This window comes from Geotrypetes seraphini, chromosome 4 (genome assembly GCF_902459505.1).
Source record: "Geotrypetes seraphini chromosome 4, aGeoSer1.1, whole genome shotgun sequence".
Classification (NCBI taxonomy): domain Eukaryota; kingdom Metazoa; phylum Chordata; class Amphibia; order Gymnophiona; family Dermophiidae; genus Geotrypetes; species Geotrypetes seraphini.
Genome location: NC_047087.1, coordinates 99,118,568 through 99,143,088, shown reverse-complemented (window position 1 = coordinate 99,143,088; position 24,521 = coordinate 99,118,568). Strand labels below are relative to the sequence as shown.

The window sequence follows — 24,521 nt, the reverse complement described above, 5'->3', positions numbered from 1 at the left end:
GTGTGGCATTTGATTATAATTTAGAATCTGATTTTGTTGTAATCTCTTTATTCATTATAACTTGGCATACTGCTTAGCAAAAGTAGGAAATAAAGATAACTTTACATTATAATCCTAATCTTCACTCCATGCCTATTTTTTATTCTATATATTGTCATTTCTATCCTGTTAGTTGCTTTGGGGATAGGCGCCAGCAAAGTGAGTGCTTGGTTATCCCTAAATTTTTATAATATACTTTATTAAATTTGAAGCAGAAATCTCCATGCTACAGGGCAGCAAAGGAAGGGAGTCTGTATCCCAATTACTGTTTCTCCCTCCCCCTGTAGCCTATTTACTGTAATATCTGACCAATGTGTTACACAGGAAGAGAGAGAGATCTGTTTTATAATCTATTGGCTGTCTGTGTCTGACTGATGGGTTCCCAGGGGAGGAGGGAGCTTCTGTAACAAAAGATAGAGGCATTGCCTGCCTGCAGCTGTCAGTGGAGATGTGAACAGCAGCATATAGACACTAAGAAAAGGAACCCTAAGTCCCATAACTTTATTGGCATGACAATTATTATATTATTGCCACAATTAAGGTAAAAAAAGGACAGAAAAGTACTGGGACAGGAATAGAGTGGTTAAGAAGGCGTGACGAGGTTTGAAAGAAATGAAAGATTGGTAGATAGAATGCAGCTTTGAAGAACTGGAGGTGACAGAAAGCAGCTACAGTCCATTCTCTTTATTTGCGGTAGACCGGTTTCTGAAAATGTTAGCAAACCAAGAAATCACGACTAATGAAATGTTGAGTCTATGGGAAAATAGAGGTTATGTTTCAGCATGAAGTACCTATAATTCACTCCTTGGATGCTTGGGGGCCATATCTGGAAACAAAGCCTGATTGCGAGGTGAAAGTGGAAGCAAAAAAAATTTTTTTGAAGCGCCGGTTCAGGAATATGAGAATACAACAACACAAATGGGAAATCTGGTTGCAAATAATGCAACCACGGATAGGCAAATTATGAGAACGGACTGCTAAGGGGAGGGGAGCTATGCGATGGGGATGAGCACTGGGAGTGGAGAGCAACTTCTTTCAACTTAGTCCAGGTTATTGCCTAGTAAAGAGAATTCTGCTGTGAAAAGCTGGAAGAAACAGAAAGGAGATGTAATGAGGAGAGGGGCTAGGCACGTCAATTTGCTTTGCACCTTTAGTGGTATATCAACTTTGATAAATGATAAACGATTGGGACTTGCACTGGGGAGTGCAGCTGTGGGGCAGGGATAGAGGGGGCTAGGAAGGGAGGAAGTTGGCTGAAAGGTGCTAATGGCAAGGAAATAAGAGGTCTGCTGTTAAGGGCTAAAAGAAGCAGAAAGGACCTGTATGGGGAAGAGAGGCTAGGTAATAGGGGACAGGCTGGAAGTGGAGCTGTAGAGAGAGGAACAGGAAGTAGTTACTGCCTTGGAATGAGAATAAGACCAAGAATATCATAATGTCTCTGTATCGCTCCATGGTGCATCCTCACCTTGAGTATTGTGCACAGATATGGTCACCTTATCTCAAAAAAGATAGTGGATTAGAAAACCATTTGGGCATTTCTCCTGCCAGCAGGGAGGGGGGGGGAGGGAATGGATTGTCTGGGCCACTGAACTGATTGCGGCAGCTACGATCAGCTCAACGGCCTGATCCAGAACTTATACCTGTGTTGACTTGGTCTAAGGTATAACCTGTTAAACTTTTTGATTATGACTGACAGATGACTAACTCTAGATTGGCCCACATCCCGCCCTACCTACTCCTCCAAAAACGCCTCTTTTTTTGCTCTGGGTGCACAGAGGCAGTGAAAAGGCCTAAGCTGGTCAATGCTGGGCCATGTCCAGGCACCAGCACTGAATTCCCAGGTTTTTGAAGCTGTCTAATGCATAGTCAATTATGTGCAATATTCAGCATTTAACCAGCTATGGGTTACCCATAAAGCTAGGGCTGACTTTTATGCAGTCCTATTTATGTGGTTAACTAGCTAGTTAAGTGCTGAATTTATCTGGCATGGAGCCATTTCTAGCAGGTTAAAACACTTTGAATACTGACCCTGGAGAGCCTGCCATAGTAGAAGAAATGGATATTTGATCACCTCTAAGATAGATCTTGTAATCCTAGTTTTTTCTTGCCTTTCTCTTCCTTCTGGGCCAGCCATTTGTTAAAGATTTCCTTCAAAATTACGTTTTAAGACACCTGTGCAACATGACATGATCAGATATTATTCCCAACCATGGCATAGCAGTCACAACATATGAATTGTAGCTACAGAGGCAAAAAGTCAAAAAGAACTGACTCATCAGATCAGTTTTGTTGCTTCTAGTCATATCATTGTGGGGTTATTGCCTTTTTAAGGATTAGCAGCATATTATCATATGTTGCTAATAAGATATGTATTTTTGCTATGCATTGATTTTATACTATATGTTTATGTCTTTGCTTTCTTTAAAGGAGCTTGGATATTATAGATAAGGTTTTAAATTTAAATATACCTTAGCTGGCACATTATGGATGTAAATCAAATGTCAGCTAATGTGGAGTGGCATGTTGCCATCTTAAAGCTTCAAATAAGCTGCCTAAAATGCCAAACAAAATGCACAATAGAGTAAAAGCAGCAACAGATACAGAGATTTAGAAAGAATTCCAAACTTCCACATTACAGAAACTGAGAGTGATCCTTTAAGGATCTCATTTCATTCTCAGTATACAGAGTCACAACAGCAGACGCACTCAAAAGCAAAGACACATCAAAGGATATGAAATAAGGTATCGATTCAATTTCTTCTTCTCCATTTCAGGAATGTTGTAGAAATACACGTTGACCTGTGTCATGAAGCTAGGAAGATCTTTGTTTTCTCCTGCAATTTTTCCGGTGGAATCTGTGCAGTCTGGTGGAGACATGTGACTTCTTGAAAAAGGAGCAGTAGAAGCCTGGGAACTGCTAGAAGAGACCAGGGTCCTAGGGTAGTAATAGCTGATCACAAATGGTTAAGGAATAATACTACCGCCACTACTGCTACTGATTTTTTAAAAACAAATATAAACCAGGGTCAGATCCCCACTGTGTCTTTATTTGGATTTACTAACTGCGTCTTTATTTGGATTTACTAACTACCTTTATGAAGAGATTCACCCAAGGTGGAGTACAGCAAGTACAATTCAACATAAAACTTATAATTTTGCTACCAGCATAACAGTAGTAAAAAGACCAAATTTAAACAAACTAGTGTTTAAGCCCATTACATTAACAGGTGCTAGAATAGATGTGTCTGCCTGTCTTTCTTTCTGTCTCTCTCTCTCCTTGTCCGCTGTCTGTCTTTATTTCTGTCTCTCTCTCTTTGGCTGCTGTCTGCCTTTCTTTCTTTCTGTATCTCCTTGACCACTGTCTGTGTGTGTGTGTCTGTCTGTCTTTCTGTCTCTCTCTCTCCTTGGCCGCTGTCTGTCTGTCTTTCTCTCTCTCTCCTTGGCTGCTGTCTGTGTGTCTGTTTGTCTGCCTTTCTGTCTCTCTCTCTCCTTGGCCGTTGTCTGTTTGTTTCTCTCTCTCGCTCTCTGTGTATCTGTCTTTCTGTCTCTCTCTCTTGCTCTCTGTGTGTCTGTCTTTCTGTCTCTCTCCTTGGCCGCTGTCTGTCTGTCTTTCTGTCTCTCTCTCTCGTTGGCCCTATCTGTCTGCCTTTCTGTTGGTCTTTCTGTCTCTCTCTCTTTGGCCGCTGTGTGTCTGTCTGTCTTTCTGTCTCTTTCTCTCTCCTTAGCTGCTGTCTCTGTGTCTTTCTGTCTCTTTCTCTCTCTCGTTGGCCGCTGTCTGTCTGCCTTTCTGTCTCTCTCCTTGGCTGCTGTCTGTGTGTCTGCCTATCTTTCTGTCTCTTGCTCTCTCCTTGGCCGCTGCCTGTGTCTATCTGTCTTTCTGTCTCTCTCTCACTCTCTCCTTGGCCGCTGTCTGTGTGTCTTTCTGTCTCTTGCCCTCCCTCCCATTCCCCACCTGCGCCCCGCTCCCCTTCCTTTGCCATCCTCCTCCCCTCCCCCTAGCCCAGTCCATCCCCTCTCTGTGGTAGCGCCACCAGCCTCCAGCGCCATGGCAGCGAATAAACAGATCCTCATTCTCGACCCGCCCAACAAACTCAAATTCAGAGGTGGTAGGTTCGCCGCTGGGTGGGCAGATAGTGCAGTTCCTGCGAGCTGCAACGGTGCTCTGACCCAGAGGGGAGAGTGGAGGCAGAGGAGAAGACCGGACACGTGTGCAACCAGGGAGCGGCAGTGGTTGTGGTCTTCCCTCCCTTGGCTCCATAGCTTGGTCACTTCTGCCTCCTTCTCTTCCCGCTGTCAGCTGTCGGTGGTGGGCTTCAGGTGTCCTGGCCTCTGCTATGCCATTTTGAGAGTTCCGTGCCCCTTCTTAAGCTGCTGGAGCTGGTTCTCTGCTAGTACTCTGCAGCTGTCCTGTCTGGCATTAAACTGTCATGCGCGCACGCTCCAAATGTGCACGCGCCGAACTTTAACATTCCTCTGCCGGCCACGGAGTTACGGATCACGGAGGCAGGGATCACGTAGGTAGGAGTGCACATGCGTACTTAGGGTGTTATTATTAGTGATACAATGAGTGAGGTAAACTCAAAATCAGCAAATTGAAGCTTAATAGGACTACCATGAAACAGTTTCAAAAATATACTTATAACAGCACTGAAATTCAAATGAGAGATACAATACAATATCAGCATAATACTTATGAACAACAAATAAGTACACATCAGAACATTAAAATAACATAGATATGACGCTAATGCTTTTCTACAATACAGCTTATCCTACAGCCAAGGGGCCAAGTGAAGTTACTAGATACGGACAAGATGGGTGGTAAAGAGTCCTTTGGATTAAACCAGGGATAGGTAATTCCAGTCCTCGAGAGCCACAGGCAGGTCAGGTTTTCAGGATATCCACAATAAATATATATGGGATGGATTTGCATGCATAGACTCCTTGAGATGCAAATCTATCTCATGCATATTTATTGTGAATATCCTGAAAACCTGGCATGCCTGTGGCTCTCGAGGACCAGAACTGCATACCCCTGGGTTAAACACATGAGAGGCTAAACTCAAGCAGGTTGATTATTCAGTTAAACAAGATATAAGGAACTGATTTAATTACAGTGTGTGTAGTAAGCTATTCCTTGTGTACAGTATATTATTTAAAAAATATTAGGTTTTAATCTTGTTAATATCTTTTCCAGTAGAAAGGTGTGTCATTCTGGACAAGTGGTAATTTTCCTGTAGCTGCATGCCTTGCAAAAGGAATCCACTCCAGATTTTTTCAGAGTCCCTCCTACTTCACAGAGGGTTCTGCTGCCCCCTACTGTTAGTTCCTATGCAGGCAAATGCCCTTTTGAAAACCTAGGTGAAGTAGGGATATGGGTAAACTCCTCAACTAACAAGACTGTTCTGCTCTGAAATATAAAAAAACAGATGAACATCACGAATTAAACAGAACAACAAACGTGCTAATCTATGCCTTAATGAAGCTCAAGCAGTACCCCAAAGTATACCAGTAATAGACTATACTTCACGCCCCTACAGCCCGACTGGCATCCAACTTACAGGCTTGGATAAGATCATTCTGAGTGAGACAATAAGCAGGCGCAGGAAATAAAAGACAAGGTGGGGATCCGGAATGACACACCTATCTACTAGAAAATATTTTAGCAAAGTAAGAACCTAATCTCTTTTTCTAGTGCAATAGGTGTGTCATTCTGGACAAGCAGGACGTACAAAAGCAGTCCAAGAAATTTAGGGTGAGATGGTAACAGAGAGGATCCAAAGGTAGAGTCCTCCCTTGCCACCACAACTGCTCTGTAAAACTTGTCAAATGTATGTAGAGTGGACCAATTCGCCACCCTACAAATCTCCTCAGGGGAGACTGCCCTAACTTTGGCCCATGACGAAGCCAAACATCTAGTCGAATACGCCTCTATAGAAAAAGGGGACCTTGTCCCACGAACAATGCATGCTGATGAAATGGCCCTATGGATTAACTTGGAAACCGGGGCCTGGAGAGCTGGTGCACATTGGGCAGAAGGTTTCATCATATTTTCTTGGGCACTAACCCCCAAGGTGGATCCTAACATCCGATAACTGTGATGCAGTTTATTCTTCCCAATGTGCATCACTTTGCATTTGTCCATATTAAATTTCATTTGCCACTTGGATGCCCAGTCTTCTAATTTCCTAAGGTCTGCCTGCAATTTTTCACATTCTGCATGCGTTTTAACAACTTTGAACAGTTTAGTGTCATCTGCAAATTTAATCATCTCACTCGCTGTGTCAGGGGTATATCAAAGTACATGCTACAAAAAGCATATCCACTTTTACAGTGGAGATTCCCATTGATCAGTGACTAAGGAGGTGATGGCCAGATATGCTGGCAAAAAGGCAGTCTGTGCGTTCGTGCCACACATGACAGAACACTAACAGAAGACAGGGACCCTAAATCATTCAAAGACACTGCTCAGCCCTGAGGTAATAAAAGGCAAGGAAAAGGACTTCCAGACCTTCCAGCCCTACTTTGATTGATCACTGATGCTTGGAGCCTGCTTGTTCCAAGGCAAAGAAGAATTCATAGAAAAGAACTCTCCCTGTTCCGGTATAGGTGCACTCGAAGGCAGCGCAGCGTTCCCCGGGCCCGTCAAAAGGGCTTTCCATAAGAGACTAACAAAATCTAAAAAAAATCCTGAACAGTTGGTCCCAAGGACCTCTGCAGGACCCCTGACTGGGGTTACTGGACCTCCACACCCTCCACACGCTTGAGTCTCACACCTTGTTATGACTTGTTATTATGAATGGGATCTCATGGCTTTTTGGGATTCTCCCACCCTGGAGGACTTTAAAGAGGCTGAGCTCAAAGCTCCTGCCCCTTCCTCCTGAGCCCCATAGCATGTGGAACTCGTCCGCTCTTCTGCCAACAAATGTGAGCAAAAAAGGCATCAAACAAGGGCAGATTGGCCCAGGTAATCCATTACAGATGATCCCTGGGCAAAACGAGGGGTTTTGAGGCAGAAGGAAGTTTTGAAAAAAAGATTGATAAAAATCAATATTCACACCAAAAAAGGCCTGTGGTAGCTTTCCTGAAATGCAAAAATTGCAGAAAAAGGTGTTTTATAGGTGGGGAAATCTAACCCTAATTACAAGTACTAAGGAAGTATAGGTAAATACAGGAGTACAAAATTACTTCCTATCAATTTCTAAATCAGCATGGCCATGCCTCAGAGACTGAATCATCTAGCACACTTTTATGTGTTGCATCTCATCAGTCACAGTTCTCATTCATCGGCAAATGGCTTTTTTTAAGTTTTTCAAGTTTTTTTAATTTTTATAGTTTAAGAAATAAATAAACATTTCTTTAAGAAGATAGTGCAAAATTTTAAAAGCACTTATCTTTGTGTAGTCTGCACTGGTTCCCAACGGGGCCACCGTTTCACCCGATGTGGCTTCCTCAGGGGAAAATAGCAGTGCCTGAAATATAAAATTGATTACATTGCAGATTGACTACAGCATAACTTATCTTCAACATTTAAACAGAATTTAGTTGAGAGTTATAATGAAATTTAAACAGCAACTTATGGGACCAGATTCTTACATATCCTCCGTGGTCTTGAAAGATTGAAAATGGCAACGAGCCGGCAGAACGCTCTGAGTTTTAAATCACTCAAACACCAATCCTGGTGCTTGCAGTGGAGCGTATCACGACGTAACTAACGTCGCTAGCGTCATGCTTGAACGAAAGCATGTGATCAGGAAGATTTTTTTTGGATCTTCCTGATCACATGCTTTCGTTCAAGCATGACGCTAGTGACGTTAGTTATGTCGCGATACGCTCCACTGCAAGCACCAGGATTGGTGTTTGAGTGATTTAAAACTCAGAGCGTTCTGCCGGCTCGTTGCCATTTTCAATCTTTCAAGACCACGGAGGATATGTAAGAATCTGGTCCCGTAAGTTGCTGTTTAAATTTCATTATAACTCTCAACTAAATTCTGTTTAAATGTTGAAGATAAGTTATGCTGTAGTCAATCTGCAATGTAATCAATTTTATATTTCAGGCACTGCTATTTTCCCCTGAGGAAGCCACATCGGGTGAAACGGTGGCCCCGTTGGGAACCAGTGCAGACTACACAAAGATAAGTGCTTTTAAAATTTTGCACTATCTTCTTAAAGAAATGTTTATTTATTTCTTAAACTATAAAAATTAAAAAAACTTGAAAAACTTAAAAAAAGCCATTTGCCGATGAATGAGAACTGTGACTGATGAGATGCAACACATAAAAGTGTGCTAGATGATTCAGTCTCTGAGGCATGGCCATGCTGATTTAGAAATTGATAGGAAGTAATTTTGTACTCCTGTATTTACCTATACTTCCTTAGTACTTGTAATTTGGTTTTACCAAGTCTAAGATACTATGTCTACAAGCAACTGGACTACAACCTTTGGATTCAATGTTCAACAAGCGGAATCCATACTTAATGTACCTTCACAATATGACATTAATACTTCTGGCACAGCCAGTCCCAATGTAGATTGGAACCTTTTTTTCAATCAAAATAAAAAAATTTTGAAAATTGATTTAAACAGTGGGATCCTTGTAGAATACTGTAAAAATGAGAGAATACCAAGAGGTTTAAGAATAAACAAAGAACCGCAGAACTTCAAAGAGGACAGAGATTTTTTGAACAAATGGAACATGATATTAAACAAATGTTCCTTTGATCTGATGCTTCTCATCATAGAGAGAAGCAGACAAGTGGAGGAATTAAAACAAGATTTAGAAAAAACTTTAGTGAATTTAAAATCTACTCACTCTCCTGAATCCTTTCAAAATCAATATGACATAACCAATGAGAACTTAAATAAATTTAAAGAAAACACCAAGAAGTTTAAATTAAAAAAATTCTACAGGGATGAAAAAGACTATCTAAACAACAAGGTTTACCACTGGATGCAAACCAAAGAAGATCATACAAATGCAGTTTCATTAAGTAATGCTGATGCGAGCACATCTTCTAGCAGCCTCAGTTCAGATGGGAGCTCCACCTCAACAAAACCTTTTTTAGGGGCAAGAGGGGGATTTCAGTCCCGAAGAAATAGACGTGGCCGAAGTACCAACAGAAGCAGACCATGGACAAGATCACAAATGAAAAATCAATAACCACAATGAATCTTTCACAATATCCTTTAAATTCAGGGGACTTGGAATTATTAAATCATGGACTTTCATACGTCCCCACTGTTCCCAACAATGAATTTCAATTCAACATAGATTTTGAAAGATTCACCAGGCTTCTCGAGATTAAACTTTTCTTTTCCAACAAAAATGAATCTATTGATCTGACTACAATTGCACCAAAATCAATATGGAAACCATCAGGTCCGATGGATGTCAATATAAAAATATTTAAGGATTTAGTATATAAAGAATCTAAAAAAGTTTTTGATCAATCCAAAAAAACTAAATTTAAATCCAACTTAACATCTCAAGAACATCACTTTCCAATCTTCAACGCAATCACAATATTACCATTAAACCCGCAGACAAAGGCGGTGCCATAGTGATCCAGGATACATCCATATATAGAATGAAAGCCTTAGAACATTTACAGGACTTAACATCATATATTGAAATCAAATTAGATCCAACAAAAAGATTACAAAATAAAATACGCAAAATAACGGATGCAGCTGTAAAAACAGGTTTCATTACAAAAAAAGACTACAGGTTTTTGAATACCAAATATCCAGTTTTTTCCAATATATATTTCTTACCAAAAATTCATAAGGATCCAAAAAATCCTCCAGTAAGACCCATTACATCAACAAAGGGGTCAGTACTTGAACCGTTATCTAGATACGTAGATCATTTCATAAAAAATGAAGTAAAGAAATGCCAATCATACGTGAGAGATTCTAAAGATTTTTTAAACAAACTAAATTCAGTAGATGTGAATGAAGGACCTTTTTTAATGGTTACTTTAGATGTAACATCCTTATATACATCAATTCCACAAATGGATGCACTAGAAGTGATACAAGATACTTTGGATAATCAACCCAAACCACAAGTAGTACCCACTGAATTTATCATCTCACTTGCCAAATTAGCCATGTGTGAAAATTTTTTCAAATTTGAGGAGAAATTATATAAACAAACCCAAGGGGTAGCAATGGGGGCCACTTTTGCCCCGTCGGTGGCTAATTTATTTATGATTGCTTTTGAAACAACATGGGTTCAGTTTTCCCCATTTGAACACCTCATTTTTTCTTGGTGGCGTTACATTGACGATGTTTTTATGCTTTGGAAAGGCTCTGAAAAAGAACTATCAGCCTTTGTCTCATGGCTCAACACTTGCAATACTCACATTCAATTTACGTTTGCATTTTCCAAGGTACGTATCCATTATTTGGACATAGAAATTACCATACAACAAAAAAATTTTACTACTCGTACCTTTGAGAAACCTTTAGCTAAAAATACCTTTTTACAATATGGAAGTTGTCATCCAAAACACCTTAAAAACAGTCTTCCATTTTCTCAAATGTTGAGATTAAAAAGGAATTGCTCCTTACCTACAGAATTCAAAATTCAAGCAAAGAATCTCAGCAAAAAACTAAAAGAAAGAGGGTATCCAACGCAAATCGTGAAAAATGCATACAAGCGAGCCAAGTATAACAATCGAGATTTATTACTACAAGACGTAAAACCCAGCATAGACACATCAGAGGATCCGTGTCTAACATGTGTTTTAAAACATTCCATATCAAGTGCTCAACTTAAAAAAATTATTAAAAAAAAAATTATTAAAAAACACTGGAACATCATTCAATCCCTCCCAGAATTTGAAACACATAAAATACGTTTTGCTTTCTCTAGAGGAAAAAACTTAAAAGAATTCCTCAGCCAAAACAAGTTTCAAGAAAAAAACATCACTCCGACTTGTCTTGGCCATTTCAAGTGTGGACACTGTATCTATTGTGAAGTTTCCTTACAGATAAAATATTTTGAAAACCCAAATAACTCACGTAGATACCAATTAAATCATTTCAGCACTTGTCAAACGGACTATGTGGTTTATATCATTTTGTGCCCGTGTCAAAAGTTATACGTGGGCATGACCACTAGACCGTTCAAGACTCGCCTTGCTGAACATAAGTCCAACATAAAAAGACAACAAACAAAAGAACCACTTGTTCAGCACTGTATAGAAAAAAACCACACTTTTGAACATCTCAAAGCATTCGTTATAGAAGTCATTAATAAAAGTAATAGAGGAGGTGACAGAACAGCCCATCTAAAACGCCGAGAAACATTTTGGATTTTCACACTACAAACTCTTTATCCCAATGGGCTTAATGACAAGATCGATTGGTCTTGTTATTATTAAATCAATTATTTTGATCCTTTTGTTTCATAGCTTTTTGGCCAATTTCAGGCTGAAGATAAAAAATTTTTTTTTGGATCTTCCTGATCACATGCTTTCGTTCAAGCATGACGCTAGCGACGTTAGTTACGTCGCGATACGCTCCACTGCAAGCACCAGGATTGGTGTTTGAGTGATTTAAAACTCAGAGCGTTCTGCCGGCTCGTTGCCATTTTCAATCTTTCAAGACCACGGAGGATATGTAAGAATCTGGTCCCGTAAGTTGCTGTTTAAATTTCATTATAACTCTCAACTAAATTCTGTTTAAATGTTGAAGATAAGTTATGCTGTAGTCAATCTGCAATGTAATCAATTTTATATTTCAGGCACTGCTATTTTCCCCTGAGGAAGCCACATCGGGTGAAACGGTGGCCCCGTTGGGAACCAGTGCAGACTACACAAAGATAAGTGCTTTTAAAATTTTGCACTATCTTCTTAAAGAAATGTTTATTTATTTCTTAAACTATAAAAATTAAAAAAACTTGAAAAACTTAAAAAAAGCCATTTGCCGATGAATGAGAACTGTGACTGATGAGATGCAACACATAAAAGTGTGCTAGATGATTCAGTCTCTGAGGCATGGCCATGCTGATTTAGAAATTGATAGGAAGTAATTTTGTACTCCTGAAATCTAACCCTAACCCAGAAACCCTCAGATCTACCTTTTTCTGACTCCGCCAATTTTCCCCATAGGGAATAAAGGGATTATTCACTGTGGCTTCTCTGGTGCTAGTTTGTCAGCTTGTAGCAGCCTGCCTGCAGGGAAAGGATTTCTGCTTCAGAAACTGTTGAGAATGAATCCACCACTAGAAATCTTCTGGCTGAAAATCCACAAGGCGTGTCGGAGGGAGATAATTCGCAGCCAGCTCCCTGATACCCAAAGGGTTGTTAAACAGGGGCCCCATAGCTTGCATTCAAGCCTCTGATAAATCAGCAGGTGTGCAAGCTCCCAGGGACACAGACCCTGAGCTCTTGATGGATCACAAAGCAGGCTGGCTCCACAGGTATTCCAAGAGAATGGCCTGCGAACAGCAGTTTGCCCTCTTGGGCCTGCATCCTTTCCCCGGTGAAGCAAACCCAAGAAGGGGATCTCCAGGCACTGAAGCCACACAGGAAAAAGAACAGATGTACAAAAATATCCAAAAATAATAAAAGAAAGCAGAGCAGATCAGAACATACCTTCTCAGTTCATTTGTAGAAAGAAAAACTGTTGAAGGGGAAGAGTTGAAAGACAGAAGAACATAAAAATAGTCTTACTGGGTCAGACCAATGTTCCATCAAACCCAGTAGCCTGTCCTCACAGTGGCCAATCCAGGTCACCAGTACCTGGAAAAAAACCAAAGAATAGCAACATTCCATGCTACCGATCCAGGGCAAGCAGTGGCTTCCCCCATGTCTTTCTCAATAAAAGACTATGGACTTTTCCTCCATGAAATTGTTCAAACCTTTCTTAAAACCAGCTACACTATCCACTCTTACCACAACCTCTGGCAGCGCCTTATAGACCTTAACTATTCAATAAGTGATATTCAATGAGTGATATCCTTCTGCAAAGTTCACAACTAAAGGAAGATAACAGCTTCAGAACAGAATCCTATGTCTTTGCAACAGAATTACTACTTTAAAAGGATACATGAAAGTTGGAACACCTCTGGATGCTAAGTATTTTCGAATTAGTCTCTCTGTCCCATACCAGTTAAAGCCTTTGGTAGCATGTCCAATACGTGGAAGATGGATACTTGCTGGAGGTAGAGAAGGGAAGAAGGATATTTGCAATCAGAATTAATACAAAGATGACACTGGATTTTAAACTTATGAATTATGTTTTAACTGCTGAAAATAATTCAACCAACTGGAATGGGGCAGTGGCTCATGCCAGAGCCTGCGGGAGGGGGAAGTGTTGCAAGAGAAAAAGGCTAATTACACTTTAGTCTTCAGGCAACATGAGAGTATGTAGTCATTAGACGAGGGAACAATAGGGAGCCAAAGAGGATTTTGTGTACCTACCAGCCTTTAAATCTTCACCTCTTTAAGCTTGCCAAAACAATATCCCAGCTGGCTCTGTACACTCCACCTGGCTAGGGAGGAGATACTCACAAAAGAAGGATTATACAATAGGAACCAAGTTGCAGCAGTGGAACCAACAGCGAAAGATGGGAGAAAATGACTGTTTTATTTTCCACTCCATACTGCTGTATATTAGCCCAGCAGATATCATGAAAGAAGACTTGTTTGTTTTAGACTACAGAAGGGTAAAATGTGAAGCATAAAGCTGCAGCAGGTGTTCTGAATGCCTCTGAGATAAAACAGGTTTATTAAATCCCCACTGGTTTCACAATTGGTAGTAATTATACTGCCATGCCTTTCTCTTCCAAACATATTCAAAACTGTGTAATGTTCTTACAGGAAAACCATTCAGTCTACTGTGCCTATTAACAGAGCCATTTTCAAATTTCTCCATGTAGCATGTAATGCCATAGGTACTTTGGACCTGATTCTACAAAGTGCGTCCCGATTTTAGGCAGCTGTAGGCGTCCTACAGCTGTCTAATCAGCCAATCGGGATGCACGTTTTTTAAAAAAATGCTCCCCAGGCAGGCCGCCTATATTGAAGGCGCCTCCGGGAGCCTAGGGAGGCCCGCAAGACGCCTAAGCTCGCCTAAGGGCCTTAGGCGGGCCTTAGGCGAACCTAGGCGGCCCTATGCATCTCCCTAGTAGAGGAAGAGACGCTTACAATGTAGGCCAACAAAATGCTGGTCTACACTGTAAGTAGACGCGGCCGCTATACTTATTGCGGCAAGGGATCTCTCTGCCGCTATAAGTATAGCGGGCCGCGGCCGCCTGTCCGATCGCTGGCAGGAGGGTGCCCAAACCCTCCTGCCAGAAGATGCCCCCCCCGACACTACCGATCGCTGGCAGGAGGGTGCCTAAACCCTCCTGCCAGAAGATGCCCCCAGCCGACTATATCGATCGCTGGCAGGAGGGTGCCCAATCCCTCCTGCCCGAATATGCACCCTCCACCCCCCCCGCGCTAACAGCCCCCAAACCTCCACCCCACCAAACTAACCTTTTCTTTTGGCCAGACGGGTCTTGCCTGTCCAGCCGGCAGGCCCGCCTTGTCTAAATGAGGTGGGCCCGCCCCTTCCCAGCCCATCCTGCCAAAGCCTAAGGCCTGATTGGCCCAGGCTCTAGAAGCCTGGACCAATCAGGCCTTAGGCATAGCGGGTCCGCCCATCCCCACTAAGTCTAAGGCTTGATTCCTCTTTTAATATCATTTGGGAAGCATTCAAGTTCTCCTTACCAGGTGAAATAAATTTTATTTCATGGTGTAAAAAAATCAAACTTAGCAAAATTTTCTACTTTGGAAGCTGACATTTTAGATATATCAGTGATAGGAAGTGCAAAAATGGCATTGTGAGACTCAAAAGTGAAGGAGAGAAATATTTTCTTATTTATTTATTTCTAAAATTTCTAGATCGCCTAGAACTAAGCGGTTAACAATAAAAACATTCATAATAGTTCATGCACAATATAGTTACAAAATGCCTTCAGTTACATTGCAATCACATAACTTAATCCACTTAAGTTACATCAAAAGCTCAATGAATTTATATATTATCCATCCCCACTTAAGAAGCTGATAAAGAAAGGGTTGAATTGCTTAACAAATATTTCTGTTCTGTGTTCATGGCTCAGGCACCAGGAGCAGTGATAGGAAGAAGTGCAAAATTGGCATTGTGAGACTCAAAAGTGATGGGGAGGAATATGTAGAAGCTGATAAAGAAAAGGCTGAATTGTTTACAAATATTTCTGTTCTGTGTTTACAGCTGAAGCGCTGGGAGCAGGACCACAGAAGACAAATGCTAATAGGTATGGAGGAATGGTAGACCCTGATCAATTTTCAGAGGGTTGTGTTCATGAGGAGCTAACTAAATTAAAAGGTAGACAAAGAGATGGGACCGGATGGTGTACATCTGAGGATGCTGAAGGAACTTAGGAAAATTCTAGTGGCTCCACTGACTGATCTTTTCAATGCTTCTCCAGAATCAGGAATCGTACTGGAGGACTAGAGAAGGGCGGATATGGTACTTCTATAAAAAGTGGAAGTAAGAAAGAAGTAGGGAATTACAGGCCAGTAAGTCTGACTTCTGTGGTAAGCAAATTAATGGAAACACTTTTAAAACAGAGAATGGTCAAGTTTATGGAATCTGGAGGATTACAGGACCAGAGGCAACATGGATTCACTAGAGGTAGGTCTTGTCAGACAAATCTGATCAATTTCTTTGACTGGGTGACCAGAGAATTGGGTAGAGGGAGTGTGCTAGAAGTGGTGTATTTAGATTTTAGCAAAGCCTTTCACAGTGTTCCACACAGACGTCTAATAAATAAACTGAGTGCTCGTGGGATGGGGCCCAAAGTGACGGGCTGGGTCAAGAAAACAACAGAGGGTAGTGGAAAGGGATGTTAGCAGTGGGGTGCCTCAAGGTTCTGTTCTTGGGCCTGTTCTTTTTAACATTTTTATAAGTGATATTGCTGAAGGGCTGTTAAGTAAGATTTGCCCCTTTGCGGATGATACCAAAATCTATGGGAGGGGCCTGAGGCTCTGATTGGCCCAAGTTGTTTAAAGCCCCTCCCATGGGGGCAATATTCCTTGCTACCAATCCAGGACAAGCAGTGGCTTCCCCCCGTCCTAACTTTATACTGTTATATATCAGACTGAAAATCACTGCTAACCGGCTAAATAATAATAATAATAATAACAACTTTATTCTTCTATACCGCCACAATCTTGCGACTTCTAGGCGGTTTACAATCAAGAGTGCTGGACATTCAGCGAAATACAATAAGTAGATATTCAGAGGAAATACAGAGATCAGAGACCTCAGGAGGCAATAGTATAGAAATACAATTTGCTGAGCGAAAATGTAATATATGTAAATAGGAGCTCTGCCCCCGGCCTGCCCTTAACCTAGCTGGTTAGATGATGATCAATTATTGGTGATATTCAGCGGCACTAATCAATTAAGTGCTGCTGAATATCATGTGCCAGATCACTCAGTGGGATTTAACCAGGCAACAGCCTCTCCTCGCCCAGTAAACACCTTTGAATATTGAGTGGATAATGTATAAGTTGCGATCCTGACCTCACACCACCCCCATATACACTGTAAAATGTAGGCACTATGCTTTTTTAAGGATTTACTTTTATGTGTATAAATGCTTTCCTACATATATATATATATACACACGCAAGTCATTTATAAAGTTAGCCCTAAAATCCACACAATAAGAATGCAGTTGAGACTCTACTAACTAAGCTGAGCATTTGAATGCAAAACTGGGGCAGGCCAGTCCAAGTATGTGTAATCATGCTTTTGAAGCTGGTCAGAACTATTACTGATGTCAACGGATGCCCATATGGTAGTTCTGTGTTTGATGGGGTAGTGGATGTAAAGAGGTAGCCAGCCTCTGGTGCACCTCACTGCCTCAGATTCTGAATACCCATCCAAAATGTACTTACCAAGCCTGAAAGTGAGACACATTTTTCAGAATAGATACCAAACTACTGTGACTCAGAAAAGACCATATGATGCCCTTATTGTTTGCCTAAATGCCAAAGGAAATGCATAAATATAATGCAATAATTAATCAAGTATAGTAGTCATGTCCTTCCTTTACAGCAGCAACATAACGGGTCTCCTGATAAGGGCTATCATTCATGTAAGACACACAGGACGTGTTATCTTTTTTATGCAGACACACAGACTCAACGTACCATTCTTTTTCTTGGCTGCTAAATAAATTTTCTTCAGTCCTTCTTCCAAGGCTACGGGTTTAATGCCAGATAGATTATTGAATCGATCTCTGTGCTGTGCAACAATCAGTGCCAGCTAGAAAGAAACAGATTACATATAATTCTTTTGTGCAAGTGTTCTATCTTTTACAAAGTCAATATCTGTGATACAAGCTGACCAGGAGCAACACTTAACAATGAGGTAGATCTTTGTAAATCATGACACTGATTTTTTTCCCCAAGTTAAAACGGGTACTTGCTCTAGTATGTGCATTTAGCAGTGTGACAGATAAAGGTAAGAAGTGTTGGGAATGGGGTAGGCTTATATAATGAATTACTGGTTTACCGGATTTATACTGTATAAAAAGAGATTGGGTGCTTACCTTGATAATATATTTTCCAGTAAATAGGGATGGTGTGCTGAGCTATAGGGTTAGCAATCTGTGCTCGCAAACATGCTGCAGAAGATGTCAATCACAGCTTTTCAACTCCTCTTTTATGGTCTCTGTTGCCCCCTTCAGTTCGAACCAAAGCTGGCGACAAGCATACAGAAGGAGGATGGATACAGGGACTTCCCCAAAACCTGATCTGCTCAGATGAATTTAAAACAATCACTGAAGAAAACATTAAGAAGCCTCTAAGAGGAACAATGAATCCAAGAAAATACAAGTTAAACAAGAAACAAACAGCCTGAACATTTATGGAGCTCAACTATTTCTCCCTTGTAATCCTATATACAGTACAGCTTTCTTAATCCAATAGTTTGACTGAGAGTAAACTCTTAGTAATGGAACTGACCATTACGCATGAGTAAGAAAGCAGGCACATAAGATACATTGTGGGCGGGGGGGTTCAGCATACCATCCCTATCTATTGGTAAAGATATTATCAAGTTAAGAACCCAATTTCTTTTTCCAGTGCAATAGGGATGGTATGCTGGAGCATAGGGAAGTGACTAAGCAGTCCCCAAACTCTAGGGTGGGATAGATGAGCCTCCTCATAGGACATGAAAACAGCATCCTCCTGTGCTGCTCTTTATTTTATTTATTTATTTAAAAATTTATATACCGCATATAACTATGCAGTTTCCATATCACATACATAAAATCTTGTTTCCCTGTGATTTCCACATATAACATAAGACATGTCTGGATAGCATAAACATCCCCCCCCCCAATATAAAGTGTCAGTATATCAATTCAAAACAAAATTCACCAATTAAAAAACCAAAAAACAAAAGACGTCAGATCAAATGATCAAACCAAAGTAGATAGCCAAACCAATTCATATATGCATGCAAAGCAAGTCAAATTCCAACAATTCAGAAATATGTCCACACTGTAGAATTTGGTGAAGGTATAAAGGGAGGCCCAGGTTGCTGATCTACAAATCTCCTCAGGTAGAATTGCCCAGGCTTCTGCCCAAGAGGAAGTCACTCCTCTTGTCAATTGTGCCTTCAATGAGATAGGTGACTGTTTGCGCAACCGATGTATGCAGAGGATATAGTTCTATGAATTAATCTAGAAATGGTGACCTTGGAAGTGGGTCTGCCTTGTCTCACCTTATTGATTAACATGAAAAGATGATCTGAGAGATGAAACTCCTTAGTCACTTCCAGGTAACAAAGTAGGACTTGCCTGATGTCCAAAACCTTTAAATTATTGTCTTTCTTCTTGGACCTAGTGGAGCAAAATGCTGGCAACCTAACCTCTTGGCTGGCATGATATGCCGAAATAACCTTCGGTAAGAAGGAGGGAACCCTAAATAAGGACACTCCCGCTTCCGTGATCCTGAAGAACGGCTCTCTGCACAACAATGTCTGCAATTCTGAGACTTTCCTGGCAGATTAGAGAGACACCTTCATGCTTGCCCACAGAAGGAAGAATTGAAGGAAGCAGTAGAGAATGCGCCATAGAATGCGCAAAATGAAAGGGCGTCTCCGGCATTGTTCACTGCGCAAGCACAATATCCTGATGCATAGGAAAAGAGGGGTAAGATGAGTGCATCTTCCAAAGCAGACGGTCTACCACACACAGGGGCTCCTTCGTGTCTTCCTCGAAATGCAACACCAAGGAGACCTGAAGAATAAGCTCCTGGATCTCTTCCCATTGAAAGATGCACACCACCAACGCATCCTCGCTGTGATTGACATCTTCTGCAATATGCTCATGAGCACAGATGGATAACCCTATGGTTCAGCATACCAGCCCTATTGTACTGGAATAGGTAGTACATAGTTTGGTAGACTTTAAGATGAAAATTTTATATGGAGTCATTAATAAATAGATTCAATGTATGAGGATGGGGTAGGAGGGAGAAATTAGGTTCTTTTCTGCTAATTTTCTTTCTTTTAGACTCTCTAGACCGGTACAGTTCACTGATTCTGAATACCCAAAGACCAGCAGGTGGAAACTGAAACAAAATTTTTGGCTGTAGTACTAGTAGCTGTGCATCCCTCTAAATAACCAGTCTCCCAAATAGCCAAGCAGAACTAATAAGCACTAATTATAACAGTAACAACACTCCAAATAGACGTAACTAACATAGAGCAATACTGTTGGAAAGTGCATGGAGAAAACCCCTTCAGGAAAGGTCTCCACAGCTCACCAGCTACGCCAGCTGAGCCAAAGCTGCTGTTCTTTTCAATCTCCCCGACCCTAGAAAAATACTAGAACCCGCAGAAAAATACCACTCTTCACTCAAATCCAGAAAGAACAGGCAGACAAATAGGGTGGGGACTGTACCGGTTTGGAGAGACTAAAAGAAAGAAAATTAGCAAGTAAGAACCTAATTTCTCCTTCTTTAGCAACTCTTCAGACTGGTACAGTTCACTGATGGGACGAACCAAAGAAGTACCTATCGTGGGTGGGACCTCCAGAGGGCCGCCACCAGAACACGCTCACCAAACACCACATCCCGACGCGCCTGAATGTCCACATGGTAGTGTTGTACAAAAGAATGCAGAGAAGATCAAACCACAGCTTTACAGATATCCACTGGAGGCACAAGAGAAGACTCCACCCGAGAAGCTGCCTGACCCCCAAGTGAAATGAGCCTTGAGAAATTCTGGAACAGGCTTCTTCTGAAGTTTCCTTAATCCAGCGTGCAATGGTAGCCTTAGAAGCACCGTCCCCCTTACGAGGGCCTGCTAAGAGGACAAACAGATGATCCGACTTCCGGAACTCCTGAGCCCGCTGTACATAGAAGCAAAGGACCCAACAGACATCCAATTTGCGCAACTGCCTCTGTTCCAAAGAGCCCTCTTGGCTACCCAAGACCAGGAGAGCCGTGGACTGGTTGACATGAAAAGGCGAGAGCACCTTCGGCAGAAAGGAAGGAACAGGTCAACCTCAAGTGGTCTACCTCGTCACCTAATTCTTCAGCCTAAGCAACCATACAGACTGTAACTCCCAAGACAATCTAACTATTTGCGAAACTAATATCTCTCTGGAACTGCTAATATAAGATGAACTATCCTCAAGATGAACTATAAATCCGCATTCTGTGTCAGCTAATTCAGGATGAAAAACTGTATTAGATGAATATCACTGTGGTCCATATTTCCTTAGTCCTCTGTGCCTTGTTTGTTAAATGATTATTATCCCCCACTTTTATGAACACAGCGTGAGTTTTAGCACTGTAACTGCTCCAATGCTCATAGGAATTCCTATGAGCATTGGAGCAGTTATGGTGCTAAAACCCACACTATGCGTTCATAAAAGAGTGGGCATGTATGTTAGCTTGTAACCCATTCTGAGCTCTCTGAGGAGGATGAGATATAAATTGAAATAATAAAAAAAAGAAAATCTGCATTCCACAGCACAACCCACTCCCTAGAAAACTCCAGGAAGGAAGGCCTACAAGAAAAAGCTTGCAGCTCAGAAATACATCTTGCAGAAGAAATGGCCACAATGAAAAACGCCTTGAGAAGTCCTTCAATGAGCAGGAACCTATGGGCTCAAATAGAGGGCACACTAGAACTAGATTGAGATCCCAGGCCGGAACCGAAGACTGCACTAGAGGCCGAAGCAATTTAGCCACCTTCAAAAAGCAAACCATGTCCGGAAAAGAAGTTAATCGCTTACCCAACAGCAAACTGCGAAACTCAGACAAAACTGCAAGCTGAACCCAGAGAGAAGATCAGGCCAGGCACATATCCAGACCATCCTGCAAGAACTCCAAAATGTGAGGCAGAGGTGCAAAAGGAAACCAATCCACGCATACCACTCCTCAAAAATATGCCAAACCTGCACATAAGTCCAAGAAGTGGAGAAGCCCCGCCACCGGCCAAGGCTGCACCAGCACATTCAGCCCCTCGGCCTGAACATCCCTGCACTGACTGAAGAACCAGGGCTCTTTGGTGTTGACACTCGTGGCCATCAGGTCCATGACCGGTGGACCCCAAGACTGCACAATCAACTCGAAGGCTGCGGGACCGAGACACCACTCTTCGGTATCTAGCATGTGATGACTGAGGAAGACCCTCGAAAGGGAAATTTCGTCAGCTTAGCCTTAGATGCTGCATCCGCCAACCAAGCCCAGAACCACAAGGTATGACGAGCGGCTACCCTGAGAGCCATGGACTTGGCTCACACCCGCAACAGGTCATACATGGCATCAGAGAGATAAGCACCCTTATAAATTTTGTCTACTTCCTGTTCCACCCAGGACCAGTCATCAGACTCACGGTCAAGGTCACGCTCAGCACATCGAAAGCAAGCCAGAGCCACCAGACCGCCACACATCGCTGCCTGGACCACTAGTGCAGTGACATCAAAATTCTGCTTAAGGAGGGACTTCAACCTACGCTCCTCAGAGTCCCTCAAGGCTGAGCCACCCTCAACAGGCACTGTATGCCATTTGGCGATGGCCGAGACCACCGCATCCACCACCGGCGACTTCAAAGTATCCCTATCCCCCTCAGGGTTGGGATACAGGCGAGCCATAGAATGTGCAAAATGAAAGGGCGTCTCCGGTGTTGTTCACTGCGCAAGCACAATATCCTGATGCATAGGAAAAGAGGGGTAAGATGAGTGAATCTCCCAAAGCAGACGGTCCACCACACACAGGGGCTCCTTCGTGTCTTCCTCGAAATGCAACACCAAGGAGACCTGAAGAATAAGCTACTGGATCTCTTCCCATTGAAAGATACACACCACCAACGCATCATCGCCAGCTGATGGAACCAAAAGACTGCCGCTAATAGTATTTGTCCCCCAGAGAGGATCCTGGAGGTCTCCCAAAGGGTCCAGGTCCTCATCCAAAGAAAACTGCTCCTCATATAATAAATCATCATCCCAAGAGATCCTCGGCCGCTTGGACGAGAGAGGAGGAGGAAATGGGGACGAAACCGGTGCTGAGGGGGGCCGAACCAGAGTAGACACAGAGGGAACCACTCCCATCCCCACCCCCACCCCACCCCACCCCCGAGACTCCCAGGGCGGAAGCAGAACTTTTTTTCAGAACATACTCCACTGGCTCTGTAAGCCATATGCCTTGCAAGGCTTACAGCGGAGGCACCTCTAGAAAAATTTAGGGGAGGTGGAGGAAGGGTGGGAAGGACTCAACTCGTGACCTGTTGAGTGTGACACCCTCGAGGTCGGACGGGTCCCCGAAAGGGTCCCCCAGCTCAGTCTGGCACCAGACGGGGACAAGGAACACTACACAAATTCCAACAGCCCTACACTGACCAGCTTACCCACTACCTGCTGGAGACTGAGCACAGACTGGTTACTTAGAGGGAAGCACAGCTATTACCCATCAGTGAACAGTACTGGTCTGGAGAGATGCTAAAGAAGTAGCGTTTAGGCAAAAAATGATATTGTAAAATATTGAACAACTCAAGTTGAATGTATCCTTCTTGGTGTGTTCAATAAAAAAATGTTTAAAGTTAGAAGAAATGTTTATTCAGTAAATCAGACAAACAGGAATCTCCAAGCTTGCAGTACTTACTAAGTCATGTCCTTGGCTTCTTGACTCTTTATCATCAATAGGGAATAAAAGAACTCCTCCCAAAACCAGATCTGTGATGAAATTAAACAAACAAAAAGACACCGATTAGAAAAATTCTGAACAAAAACCCCCTCTATTATCTAAGTGGTTGGGGAGAAGCATTTAGTATTAATATTTTTAGCATTGGGTACTTCTGTATTTCCTTTTTAGCGAACAGTCATATATTTACAGTTTCCTGGTCTCTTTCTTGGAAATGTTTGTACTGTGAGGGCTCCTCAGCCACCTCAGAAGCACTGTAGACTCAGCTCTTCAGATTTGGAAAAAGCAGGGATGGAATGAGGTGTATTAATAGAAGCAGCTACTAATATCATCACTTATGCAGTACTTTGGATGCCTTTAATTTTGTTAATTATATGTAAGGTAGTAGATGTTTTATACATATTGCAGAGTTATAAATTGCAGCAGATATGGAGTTCTAAATAAAAGATTTTTCAAAAAAAGATATGATTTTAGTTTTCCTTTTACCTTTCATTTTCCCCGCCATCTCATAGATTTTCCTTGGTTCATCTGATCGACCCTCTAAAGCTGTAAATAAGCCTCCTCTTCCCCAGCGACCAGAATCATCTGAATAAAATAAAAACAGATCAAATCAAAAAGTCAAAGTTCCATAGTTGAAGGAGTACATCAGACCTACCAGTTAAAAACTAAAGTTTCATATCAGATGTGTTGTGTTAAAACACTACTCGGAGATGGTAGGGTGATCAATGCTGTGCACTGCCATGTAAAGAGACCTGGGTTTAATTCCTGGCTCACATCTTCCACTATCACTCAGTGGTAACACCAAGTGGTCAGACTTGGATCTATGTATTTTGGAAGCTGTCTTAGTTCATGATCCCTGGCTTAGTCCTGATGTTGCAATGACTGGGCTAGTAAGTTGGGAGCAGATATAAATAGGGAAAAAAATAGAACTCTTGAGAGCTACAAATGAAAACTCATAGTATGAGCTGGAGGAATCTACTGGACAAAAAAACAAACGAACAATATACATGTACATCATTTTGACCATGTTATACCTCTCCTCTGGCTCCCTGTCTCTGCTTGCATTAAATTTAAGGTCCTTTTCCTTATTTTTACAAACCATCTACTATAAACCCTCTCCTATATCTAGGGTTATCAGATTTGTTGAAGCAAAAAAGAGGACATGTAGCCTCGCCCTGTTCCACCCCCATCTCTGTCCCCACACACACCTCATCTCTTCTTCCCTGAGCTCGGGGGCCGCGTCTGATGGGCCTACGAGCATACATGGATGC

General features: G+C 42.0%; 1 protein-coding gene across 5 annotated transcripts in view; it reads right to left on the bottom strand.

Annotated features, from left to right (window-relative positions):
- Nucleotides 1-24,521, bottom strand: part of CHD1L (chromodomain helicase DNA binding protein 1 like) — a 175,917-nt gene that overhangs the window by 23,608 nt on the left and 127,788 nt on the right. For all 5 annotated transcript variants that reach the window (XM_033940408.1, XM_033940411.1, XM_033940410.1 and 2 more), the window contains 5 exons: nucleotides 23,737-23,835; nucleotides 23,212-23,282; nucleotides 17,242-17,356; nucleotides 13,100-13,208; nucleotides 2,774-2,989 (listed from right to left, as the gene is read on the bottom strand). In XM_033940408.1, the coding sequence (XP_033796299.1) occupies nucleotides 2,774-2,989; nucleotides 13,100-13,208; nucleotides 17,242-17,356; nucleotides 23,212-23,282; nucleotides 23,737-23,835 (610 nt within the window). The remainder of the gene's footprint in view (nucleotides 1-2,773; nucleotides 2,990-13,099; nucleotides 13,209-17,241; nucleotides 17,357-23,211; nucleotides 23,283-23,736; nucleotides 23,836-24,521) is intronic.